General features: G+C 40.4%; 1 protein-coding gene across 1 annotated transcript in view; it reads left to right on the top strand.

Annotated features, from left to right (window-relative positions):
- Ccdc7 (coiled-coil domain containing 7) overlaps positions 1-11,153 on the top strand; it is a 196,054-nt gene that overhangs the window by 31,357 nt on the left and 153,544 nt on the right. The window contains exons 3-5 of the mRNA XM_050122079.1: positions 2,718-3,041; positions 4,044-4,136; positions 6,245-6,328. Coding sequence (XP_049978036.1) covers positions 2,769-3,041; positions 4,044-4,136; positions 6,245-6,328 — 450 coding nt within the window. The 5' untranslated portion in view covers positions 2,718-2,768. The remainder of the gene's footprint in view (positions 1-2,717; positions 3,042-4,043; positions 4,137-6,244; positions 6,329-11,153) is intronic.

Raw genomic sequence — 11,153 nt, 5'->3', positions numbered from 1 at the left:
CCCTCGTTCTGTTTCCTGGCTACTGCCAGGGGCCAAGATCCCTCTCACCCCTCAGACGGGTCTTCAGGAAAAGAACCAGGTTCCCTGTTTGCCAGGGACCTCGCCAACCAAAGGCCTACCTCTTTGATTTAATTGTCCTGGGGCGATCTGCTCTTGGTGTTGCACTGGTCCCTGTCGCCTGCGTTGTCTGCCACTGTGTCAGTACCCGCTGGTGGCCGCTGCGCCAGCTACGTCGCCTGCCGTGCGCGTTTGGTTCCGGCCGCCGCTCGTAGCTTTGCTTTTGAATGGTGCTCTCACCTCGGTCTGATCATCCATCCTACGAACCCGTTCTGCAGCGGTGTGGTCAGTTATGCTTTCCATTTTCACTTGTGCTATTTCCGTCTGGGTCTTCTAAAACACCACGCACCCCTGTTTCTAGTGCCTGTATTCTTTCTCCGTCTTAAGCATTTTTTGATCTCTCTGGTATGATCTTCATACATGATGCATTTTTCTGTCTGTGGTTTTACTTCTCTGATGATTGTGTTTTTCTCATGTCAAATTGTCTTATCTTGTTAGCTTATATGCACTCAGGGTGAAATAGCTACTTTGCCTGATAGTTTGTTATTAAGAAACTGTCAAAAGTCTTAATATCTAATCTCTATGTATTTCTCAGGAAATACAAGGAGAATATGCATGTGGATCCATGTATGCATGTGTATATTTCTCACTCAGTGCTGGACTTTCCTCATGGTCTAAAGGTTTGTTGCCTTCTCTCCTGGAATTGTTGTGTTGAGATCCTGATCTCCAAGGTGATGATAGTCTGAGGAGCTAGTAGTTTTGAAAGGTGATGGATAGGGTCATCAGGTCAATGTGTTCACGAGTGGAACTAGGGACTGTATAAATGAGGTCTGGGGAAGTTCCTGGCTGGTCAACCATCAAGAGAAGACAGACGGATGGATCAATAGTTTGTTGTTTGGAGTTTATCTGACACCAGATCTGCTGGTGACATGACACTGGACTTGCCATCCTTCATAACTGTGACAAACATGTGTTGTTTGTAAGTCATTTAGTTTATGATATTTCATTGTAGCACCTCAGACAAAGACGTGGGGCAGCTATAACCACAAGCTAACTAGAATTGAAATCAACTTGTGTGTAAGAGAAGAGTCTCAAGAAGAAACGTTATTGCTTATTAAGCTTCTAGTAGCAGGTAGCAATCCTCCACACGCCTCAGTTTTCAGGGACACCCCTGTTACCCTGCTGATATATGCCTCTCTTGCTACATGCCTTTCTTACCCTGAGACCAGTCACTAGGTTTAGTGACCTCACTCATCCAGTTCACATCACCTAAACTTCATGTCTGAAGACCCTCTTTTCAAATGATGTCATATTTAGGGTTTGTAGAGGCTAAAATTTCGGTATGTCTTCTGGGTGACAGTTCATCCCACAGCAGGGGCACTAGCCTATGGGCAGTGTCAGGCCACGAAGCCAATTTGCCGCTCTACCCACAATCTCCGTGATCTGGTATGTTTTTACATTCTTTGGGAGCAGACAATGGTCTGTGTCTTAAACAGGTTTCAGAGAAGAAAGAGGCATGAGAATGAACTGTGGGCCTATCTAGATGATATTTCCTTACCACAGTGTAGCTCTGGGAGGAATGGTAAAAACTGAGACGTGACTTATAGGGAAAATAAGAGCAGAATTATAGTTCTGCTGAGAACATTGTCTTGCTACCTCTGTTGCCTTCTGTCTTCCTAGATCTCCCGTACACAAATCAGATTTGGGTCACTTGTAGAAACTTCTCATGGTTTGTGGTCAGGCTAGCCCCTCTATTTTGTAATCCCAAGTTGATTTTTAGATTGGCCCTCTCTGGAGTCATTGATAATCCTGCTGCAATTTCAAATCTGAAATTTTTTCACTTACTTCATCACTCACTCATACAAAATGCTGTAAAGTTTAAAGACAAATAAATGGTAACACTTGGAGCAAGTAGGGTAGAAAAGAAGTAAGATATACAGAAAAATTGGTCTTTATTGAAATTCCAACTATAACACTTCCTAGGTTTTTGAGTTGTCCTGTTACCAGCTTCTCTGAGCTCAAGTTTAATCACATGCAAAATGGAAAGGATGGTGTGTGTAAAGGGTACATTTTTAGCTTAATAATGCCTCTTTCATGGTTAAGTTGCATGCTTGAGTTTAAATATTTCCATTGTTTTATTTCACTTGCCATTAAAAGTAGCCAAACATATCATGGCAGCTCCTCCCAGAAGAGGCCTGGTAGATGTCGTTTTTGCATTTCTATGACACATTACTTCCTTGGCCCACAGATTCAGAAGGTTCATTCTATAGCCACTTGACTCTATGCTTTTGAGACTATGAAAAGCAAAGCTTTACAATGGGAAAACATGTAGAGGATGAGGCTGGTCACGAGAAGCAGAAAACAGGAAATTGGGGAGCAGGTGTAAACCTTCAAAGTCAGCATTCGCTTGTCAATGCTCTTTAGCTAGGCCACACCTCTTAAAGTACCTCACACAATAGGGAAACCAGTGCCCAGTACATGAGCCTGTCCAGAACTGTCCACAGTCTGTAACAATGTCATCTGGAGGAGCCTGCTACCATACCATAATGATAAAACATGCATTGTACATGAATTTCATTAGAATAACTTAATTTTCTTGGTTAATTAAGTGAATGGAGTAGGATTTTTTTTCTTTGAATATCTTAATGTTTTGTTCACAGGGAGGTACTGAATTTTTCACATGTAATTTGGACGCTAAATCAGCCACAAAAATGAAACGGGCAAAGCCCCTATCAACCATTAATAAGAAATTGACAAGTGTTCCAGAATTACCTTATAAAAAAGGACTACTCAACTCACCGCCTAAGCCAAAAGAAAAACATAATGCCAAGTCACAATATGATAAGATCGAACCAATGGTCCTAAGGTCTCCACCCACAGGAGAATCAGTTGTACGTTATGCCTTGCCAATACCATCAAGTAAGACAAAGGAATTAATAGCAGAAGATGAAATGGTCAGGAGGATTACCAAACACCTGAAGATGGTAAGATATTTGTTGTGTGTCCTATTGAGGTAATTCCCAAATGGTCACTAGTGGGGGGATTGCTGTTGTGTAAGAATAGAATCAGTTATGATGGACTCTGTATATCATTATATCAATGGTAAGATTTATTACATTCAGCATGTGGGAGGGAGATTAGAAAGAACAGGGCCAGGGCTATGAGTGTTCTCTGTCTGAAGTCATGTGAGGCATGCTTAGTTCCTCTGGAAATGAATCGTGATGAGTTAAGTAGATGGGGACCAGAAGATATCATTAGAAACACAGTACACAGAGGGTTGAGACCCTAAAGTATTCTCTATCGAGCATGCATCAGAATTTCAAGGAAAGCAGTTTAGCATAGAACACACTGTCTTCCTAAATGCAAAATTCCTAGCTAACTGGCTAACACTTTTTACAAGCAGGGCTTTTTCGGTATAGGCATTTTGAGATCTCATGCCAGCTGCGGTCATTCTTGTTTGCACCTCAGAAATCATAGTACTTAATGTTTCTCTAAGTTCCTTTTTACATAATGATTGTCAGTCAAATTGTAAATCCTCTTTTAAATGAGAACAAGGAAGACACCAATGTAAAAATTAGAGTTCATCATGCTTCCAAGATACCTAGTCAGTGTGTTGTCTTGGAGAATGTCTTTTAAAGTTTATTACTTTCTGCTCTTTATATTTCTTTTTCTTTAAATGCAATATTCAAAGGATAATCAGACTTTGAGGAAAACTCTGCCTTCTTCAGCCATTCACAGGCACGTGAATAACTTTTTTTCTTTTTGCTACTTTTTCACATAGAGAAGGAAGAGTTTTGGGATGTCCCCATGGCTAGGGAGTAGGATTAAGCACTGTTGAGCAGGCATTGTCTTAATGATATGTGATGAGTCAAAAGGTAGAAAGTGGGACCTCCTGCCACTGGCTATCAAGTGACATCTCTACAATCATGGTGTGATGACTTTAGCATTTTTGACAACAAATTCAACTTGATTTGCATTTCTCTAAGGTTGTTACTGCTTTGGAAAATACATATGGAACTGTGGATGAAGATGGAGAAAACACACTGACAAAACCTGAAGAGGAAGGCGTATCTTTATCTGTACGTGTTACATAAGCTAAGGAAATAAATTCAATGTTGAAAGGGGTAACCCTTGCCTTTGGAATAAACACACGCTGTCCAGATGGCACACTTGATAGACGAGTGTTAGTGTTTCTAGCCTCTGCCAACTCCTGTCTTCACTGTCTGTAGTCCTCTTTTTTACAATCTTGCCTCTGTGGTGAGTTTTAAATATGAGCTTGGTTACTTTGCTTGAGTTGAATATAAGACAGTATTATTGCACCAGCCAAATGGGGCAGTGACTAAAGGTGCCTACCACCAAGCCTGACGAACTTGAGTTTAATCCTTGAGACCTATATGGCTGAGGGGGGGGGGGCAACTCTTGCAGGTTGTACTCTGACCTCCACAGGTTTACTGTGGCAGGCAAACATGAATCACTCTCAACTCCCTCTTCTCACAGATTGTTGAGATAGGAGCGGCAAGGCTGCGTCCCCGGCACCTGGCCGCCCGCATGGCTAGGTTATGCCCGAAATAATTACACGGAAACTGTATTCTATTAAACACTGCCTGGCCCGCTAGTTCCAGCTTCTTATTGGCTAGCTCTTACATATTGTTCTAACCCATTTCTAATATTCTGTGTAGCCCACGAGCTGGCTTACCAGGGAGGATCTTAACCTGCGTCTGTCTGGAGCGGGAGAATCATGGCGACTCCTGATTCAGCTTCTTTCTCCCAGCATCCTGTTCTGCTTTCTCCGCCTACCTAAGGGTTGGCCTATCAAATGGGCCTAGGCAGTTTATTAGTGAGAAATCACTCCCACATCAGCAGATAAATAATAAAATGAAATTAAAAATACCGTCTTTGCTAGTTTTTAAAGTGGAAAAAAAAAACAAAGTTTTTGAGACCTAGAAAATATCTTTGTTGTACATACTGTTATAATGTGGCTATTAACGTAACAGCATGGTTCTCATTTCAGTGGGTTGTTTTTGTTTTGGTTTAGTTTTTTTGCTTGTTTTAACTTTTTAAGATCTCTTTTAAATTGTATTTACGTGCACGTGTGCCTATCTGTATGTGTGAATGAGCACATGCAGTGGCAGTGCCTCTCTGGAGTCGAGAAAAGTGGCAGGGCTTTGTGAGCCCTGAATTCTGCTCTTTTGCAAGAGCACCGGGAACTCTTTACTGTGGAGCTGTCTTGCCGGTCACATTTGTTTGACTCAACCATATGTTTGCACCTGCATTTTTTAATTGTTATTTATCTATTGTTATTCCGCGTGGGCTGTGCTGTGGATGTATTTACTGGGGATGAGCACCCCATGGTCAATTGTTTTTGCATTCTGGACAGTTGTGAGTTTCTATGGTGGTCTCCTATCGGCTACAAAACGAAGCTTCCTTGATGTTGTTGTGGGATATTTGATCGCATTGTGAAACTATGTTAATGAAATTTACCTTGGATCAGAAGGTGGAGTCAATGACTAGTTGACAAGAATTAGCCATCGAAAGTACAGAGAACCCAGGAAAAGGGGGGGGGCACAGGAAGGAGTAGGGAGGGCCTTAGAGATTCACAATCTTTTTGATTGGGATGAATGGAGAGACACTTCTCTTGTTGGGTCTCCAGCTAAGGAGGAAAGTCAGCTAGTTGGTTCTTGGCTTCTCTGATCTAGCAGGTTTTCACCCCAAGATCTGACTCCCATGCCTTTTTTTGGTAAATAGAACAATAAAAACTTAGTTAAAACCTAGGTTTGGCAGCCTCAACTGCAGCCTAGCAGGTGTTAGCTGGAGCCAATGGGACCAGAAATCCCACGAGACCACGGTCTAAGCAGCCAGTACTGACTGCTATGAGTAGGGGTGTGAATGGGGCTGCTGCCCTCAGATGGTAGTGAAATCATCAGTAGATTCAGGTGCAGCTACTAAGCCAACAGAAAAACAAGAGCGTGTTGTGTTTCATCACTCCCTAGGATGTACTTTCTTTCATGTTTTATTTCTAGGAGGGTTTTCTGGGCTAACATTTGAAACATAGATTTTTGCCACCCATGTTTGAAAGGATGGAAATTGCACAAAATTAAAATACTTTCAAAACACATTAAGAAGCAAGTGGGTATACAAGTGGTTTCTAAAACTGACAGTAACCCCGTTTTGTGGTTCTTTTTGGAAGGTTGGTGATGATATGAATGCATTCTTGCAGTACTGTTCACAGTTTGCAGCTCAGATGGAGGAAGCAGTTAAGGAAGAACGTAACGTATGTATTCCAAGTCAATGTCCAGTGTAAACTATGGGAACTTGCTTTGGTGGTAGAAACTGGGATGAGATTTACAGTCAGCCATATTAGTCTGGAATCAATCTTTTAGAGGATGATGAGGGTCATTAGAGAATCTTTTTTATATTTATTTATTCTCAATGTAGGCCGTGTATATCTATGCATTTCTCTTTAAAGTAGCAATATGGTCATATGTGCTTTCAAATGTGATCTCTATATTTTATTCTCATTTAAAAAATAAGTTTGCATTATCAAAATCATGTTCTAATTAATGTTAATTTCAAACCAAAGACAGGTTTGAAAAGAACGAAAACCAAGTATCACCATGGGGATTCTTTCCCAGTATGTAAAGAATACCATGAAAAAAAAATACTATTAGCACAACTTTGCCTGACTTCCTGATTTTCTTTGTATATTATTATTTCTCCTTATATATTATCTTTATTTCATATATATATTATATTTCAAAAATGAAATAATATGTGGCTAGGTAGACATCTCAGTGGTGAAGAACACTTGTTGCTCTTGCGAATTACCCGTATTTGGTTCCTAATACTACCTGGTGGCTCACAACCCTGTGTAACTCTAGTTCCAGGAGACCCAACACCCACGGGTTCTGGCCTCTGCAGGTACAAGGCACACATGTAATTTATATGAGTGAACTTGCAGACAAAACACCTACTGAAAATAAAAATATTGTTTTAAATCTTAAGTGAAATGATGTTTTAAAACACACCATGATCATGATTACATTTGCAAGACACTGGGGCAGGCTAAAGCTGATTATTTTATGATGTTTTCTTGTGTTGCTTGAAAAATAGACTCAGTATGTATAGGTGAGGGTCAATATTTAGTTTTTGTTCTATATACATTATATAGTTAATAATATATAATATCGTGTACTTTATATTCCTTACTATTCTATATATGTATGTCCAACTTGATTTGTAATGTGTAATTGACACCATTTGTCTTTGCTGTTTTTCTATCTTCCCTTTCCTCCCTCTCCATCTGTCTGTTTATAATTCCTTACGACTATTTTATTTTGATAGTTGATTCTTCCACGTTGTGCTTATTTTTTGCACGTTACTTTATCTTGTACAAATGTTCTTAATACTTTTTGTTTGTGTTTTCCAATTAAATATTTCCCCTTTTAAATGTTCTAGCACTATTTTTACATTCAGTTCTCATTTCAGAGAAGAATATTTCAAAATCTTTCTCCAAACAATATTTTATTAGATGAAGGTGGACTTATAGACATGTAAAACAGTAGAGAACCCAAAGGGTAGAGAGACAGCTCCATTGGTAAAGCGCCTGCCTGATGTCCAAGCATGAGAACCTGAGATAGACCCCAGCATCCACATAAAAGCTGGCTGATGTACGTCTGTAACCCTTATACTGGCATGAGGGATAAAGATGGATGGATCCATGGAGCTTGCTGATCAGCCAGTTTAAACCATCACTAAGCTCCAGGTTCATCAAAATATAAATCATAATTAGAAGGAAATGCAAGTCATGGTAGGAAAGACTGATAAACTCAACAATATTAAAATTAGACCCTGAATCTCTTATATTAAAAAAAAATCCACAAAGAGAAAAGGACAGGAAAAAGTCATACAAGCAAAGCATTTGGATTATGTCCAGGTGACAAGAGACTATCATGATTATTATGAATATGGATCAAAAAGTGAAAGATAGGTCACTGACATACAAAGGTATTTCAAAGATGAAAAAACACAAATAGTTCATAAATATATCAAAAAACTCCCACATTGTATTCTTTTAGTAGTTTGTAGAAGCCAAGAAAGGTGACTGAACCATGTCACATTACTAGACAAGAATGAAATGTTGGTTGTCTTAAAGCCAACATTTGTATTAAATCCCTCCATTGACGGCACATTTGCTTCAGGTGGTGCCCTATATCTCTCTGGCTCTGCAAGCATTGCTGTTGAAACACACAGTGTTTACAGTCACTGTGCTTGCCTAGATCATGACCTTCTGAAGGTCATGTTTGAAAATTCTGCTTTAAACATTGTGGTGTTTTGAATGAAAGTTGTTCATATAGACCGTGGTTGAATACTTGGTTCCCAGTGAGTGGAACTGTTTGGGAAGTTGTGTAGCCTTGTTAGAGAAAGTGTGTCATGGGGTAAACTTTGGGGCTTCAAAAGGCCCCACCATGTCCAGTGTGCTTTCCCTGCCTCCTGCTTTTGGGTCAATATATGAGCGCCCAGCTTTCTTTTTTTATTGATTTTATTGAGCTCTAATTTTTTCTCTGCTCCCCTCCTTGTCTCACCCCTCCCCTTCTGCCCTCTCCCGTGGTCCCCATGCTCTCAGTTTACTCCAGAGATCTTTTCTATTTCTACTTCCCATGTAGATTAGATTCATGTGTGTCTCTTTAGGGTCCTCAATGTTGTCTAGGCTCTCTGGGATTGTTATTTGTAGGCTGGTTTTCTTTGCTTTATGTTTAAAACCCACTTATGATTGAGTACATATGATCATTGTCTTTTTGGGTCTGGGTTACCTCACTCAATATGATGTTTTCTAGCTCCATCCATTTGCCAGCAAATTTCAAGATGCCGTTATCTTTTTCTGCTGTGTAGTGCTTCATTGTGTACTCAGTCAAGGGGCATTTAGGTTGTTTGCGGGTTCTGGTTATGACAAACAATGCTGCTATGATATAGTTGAGCACATGTTCCTGTGGTGCGATTGATCATCTTTGGATAGATACCCAAAAAGTGGTATTGCTGGGTCTTGAGGAAGATTGTTTCCTAATTTTCTGAGAAATTGCCATACTGATATCCAAAGGGGCTGCAGCAGCTTATTTATTCATTAACCAATAAATACAGAAGGACTTCCCATATCACATGGGAGCCCTTACCCATTGGGAGGAATAGATGGGGCGTGGGTGGGCTGGAAGAGGTGAGGGGAGACAGAACGAGGGGTGGGAGGGTAAACTGTACTTGGAATGTAAAATGAAATTTAAGAAATATATAAATAAAATTTTCAAAAATTATGTTTCCTAAAATTAAAAAAAAATAAAAGTAATTAAATTTTTTTCTTTGGTGAGAGAGATTTCAAGGCACCCTATAAATGACTTTGCCCCATAGTTACTAATAATCATTCTTATGCAGGTCTACAATGAAAAAGAGCAGAAATCAATACAAATGTACAGTTTCAAGAGAAAAGATGCTCCATAAAATTTAATTCTGGAACCAAAGTCTCTACTAAAAGTGATATGGACATTGAAGAAAGGCCTGAGGTGCAAACTTTCCTGCCTGAAGGCCTTGAGAGGGCAAAAGGCCCTGAGAGGCCCTGTGTGAAGCTATGACAAGGAAGCCTGGGTTGTGTTGGGGCACAACCCCTCCATCAAGATGTTAGAGGTGCCGTAGCCCTAGGATATTGGCCAAGGGGACTGTATTGGGGTGGTGGAACAGCCCAAGAGAGAAGATGTATCTTGCATGAAGCAGAGGTAGAATGCTGGAGCGCAAACACAGAGCTCAGCTACAGGATTTGGACTTGGCCCAGCTATGTGTCTGCCTTGCTTGGGTCCAGTGACTGGGTTCCTTCCTTTTTGTAATAGTAATGTATGTTCTGTGCCATTGGGTGTTGAAAGTATGTCTTGTGCATCTTGATTTTAACAGTTAAATGACTGACTTGAGACTGACAACAGATTCTGAACATTGGACTTTGAAACAGTGTGGAGACTGAAAAATGACAGAGCCTTTTGAAGTTGAACTCAGTATATTTTGCATTATGATATGGCCACACATCTTTAGGGTAGCCATAGGGTAGAATGTGGGCGTTTGAATGAGAGAGAGTAGCCTGCATAGATCATATTTGAAAAACTGGTCCCCAGTTGGTGGAACTGTTTGGGAGGTATGGCCTTGTTGGAGGAAGTTTGTCACAGGGGTGGCTTTGAAACTTTAAAAGCTCAGGCCATCCCCAGTGTGCTTTCTCTGCCTGATACTTCAGATCAAGGTGTGAGCTCCAGCCTGTTCCTGCCACGGCGCCTTTGCTCCATCGTCATGGACTCTTAACACTTTCTTTTATAAGTAACCTTTGCCATTATGTTTTGCCACAGCAGTTTTAACAGTAATCAAGACAAGCATGCAATCCTCTCATCAGGAAGCATTTAATATACTTGCTTTACACTCCAGCTCCATTAATCACAATTTAGTTCACCTCAGACTTCAGCATGAAAAGTAGTCGTGTGCTGAGTGGTGGTGGCATGCACCTTTAATCCCAGCACTCGGGAGACAGAGGCAGGTGGATCTCTGTGAGTTCGAGACCAGCCTGGTCTACAAGAGCTAATTCCAGAACAGCTAGGGCTGTTACACAGAGAAACCCTGTCTCAAAACAACAACAACAAAAAGTTGTCACTTAAAGTCAGCAGCTGATTGCTGGCCACACTAATTACCTGATTCAGTCACTTAGGGTGGAAAGGAAGAAGTCAAAATCTCCTTATTTGCAGATGATATGATTCTCTATATAAAAGGCCCTAATAATTCCACCAAACAAAAAACTCTACTCATAAATACATTCAGTAAAATAAGTGGACACAAAATTTAGGCACAAAACTCAGTAGCCTTCCTGTTGACAAATGACAAGCAAACAGAGAAAGAAAACAGGGAAGCAATATTAACAATCTCCTCAAAAAATAAACTGTCTTGGCATAAATTATGAGAACAAAAACAATTATAAATCAAGCTTTTTTTTTCAAATACTTTTCTAGGAACATTAGGTAGGCAGGTTGTGCAACAGTGGGGAAATCCTTGCTGCGGGACTCGGTTGCCGGCTCATGCATTCC

Source organism: Alexandromys fortis, unplaced genomic scaffold (genome assembly GCF_014885135.2).
Source record: "Alexandromys fortis isolate MF-2015 unplaced genomic scaffold, M_Fortis_MF-2015_v1.1 scaffold_193, whole genome shotgun sequence".
NCBI lineage: Eukaryota > Metazoa > Chordata > Mammalia > Rodentia > Cricetidae > Alexandromys > Alexandromys fortis.
The sequence above is the reverse complement of the archived record's forward strand: the minus strand, read 5'-3'. Positions and strand labels throughout refer to the sequence as shown.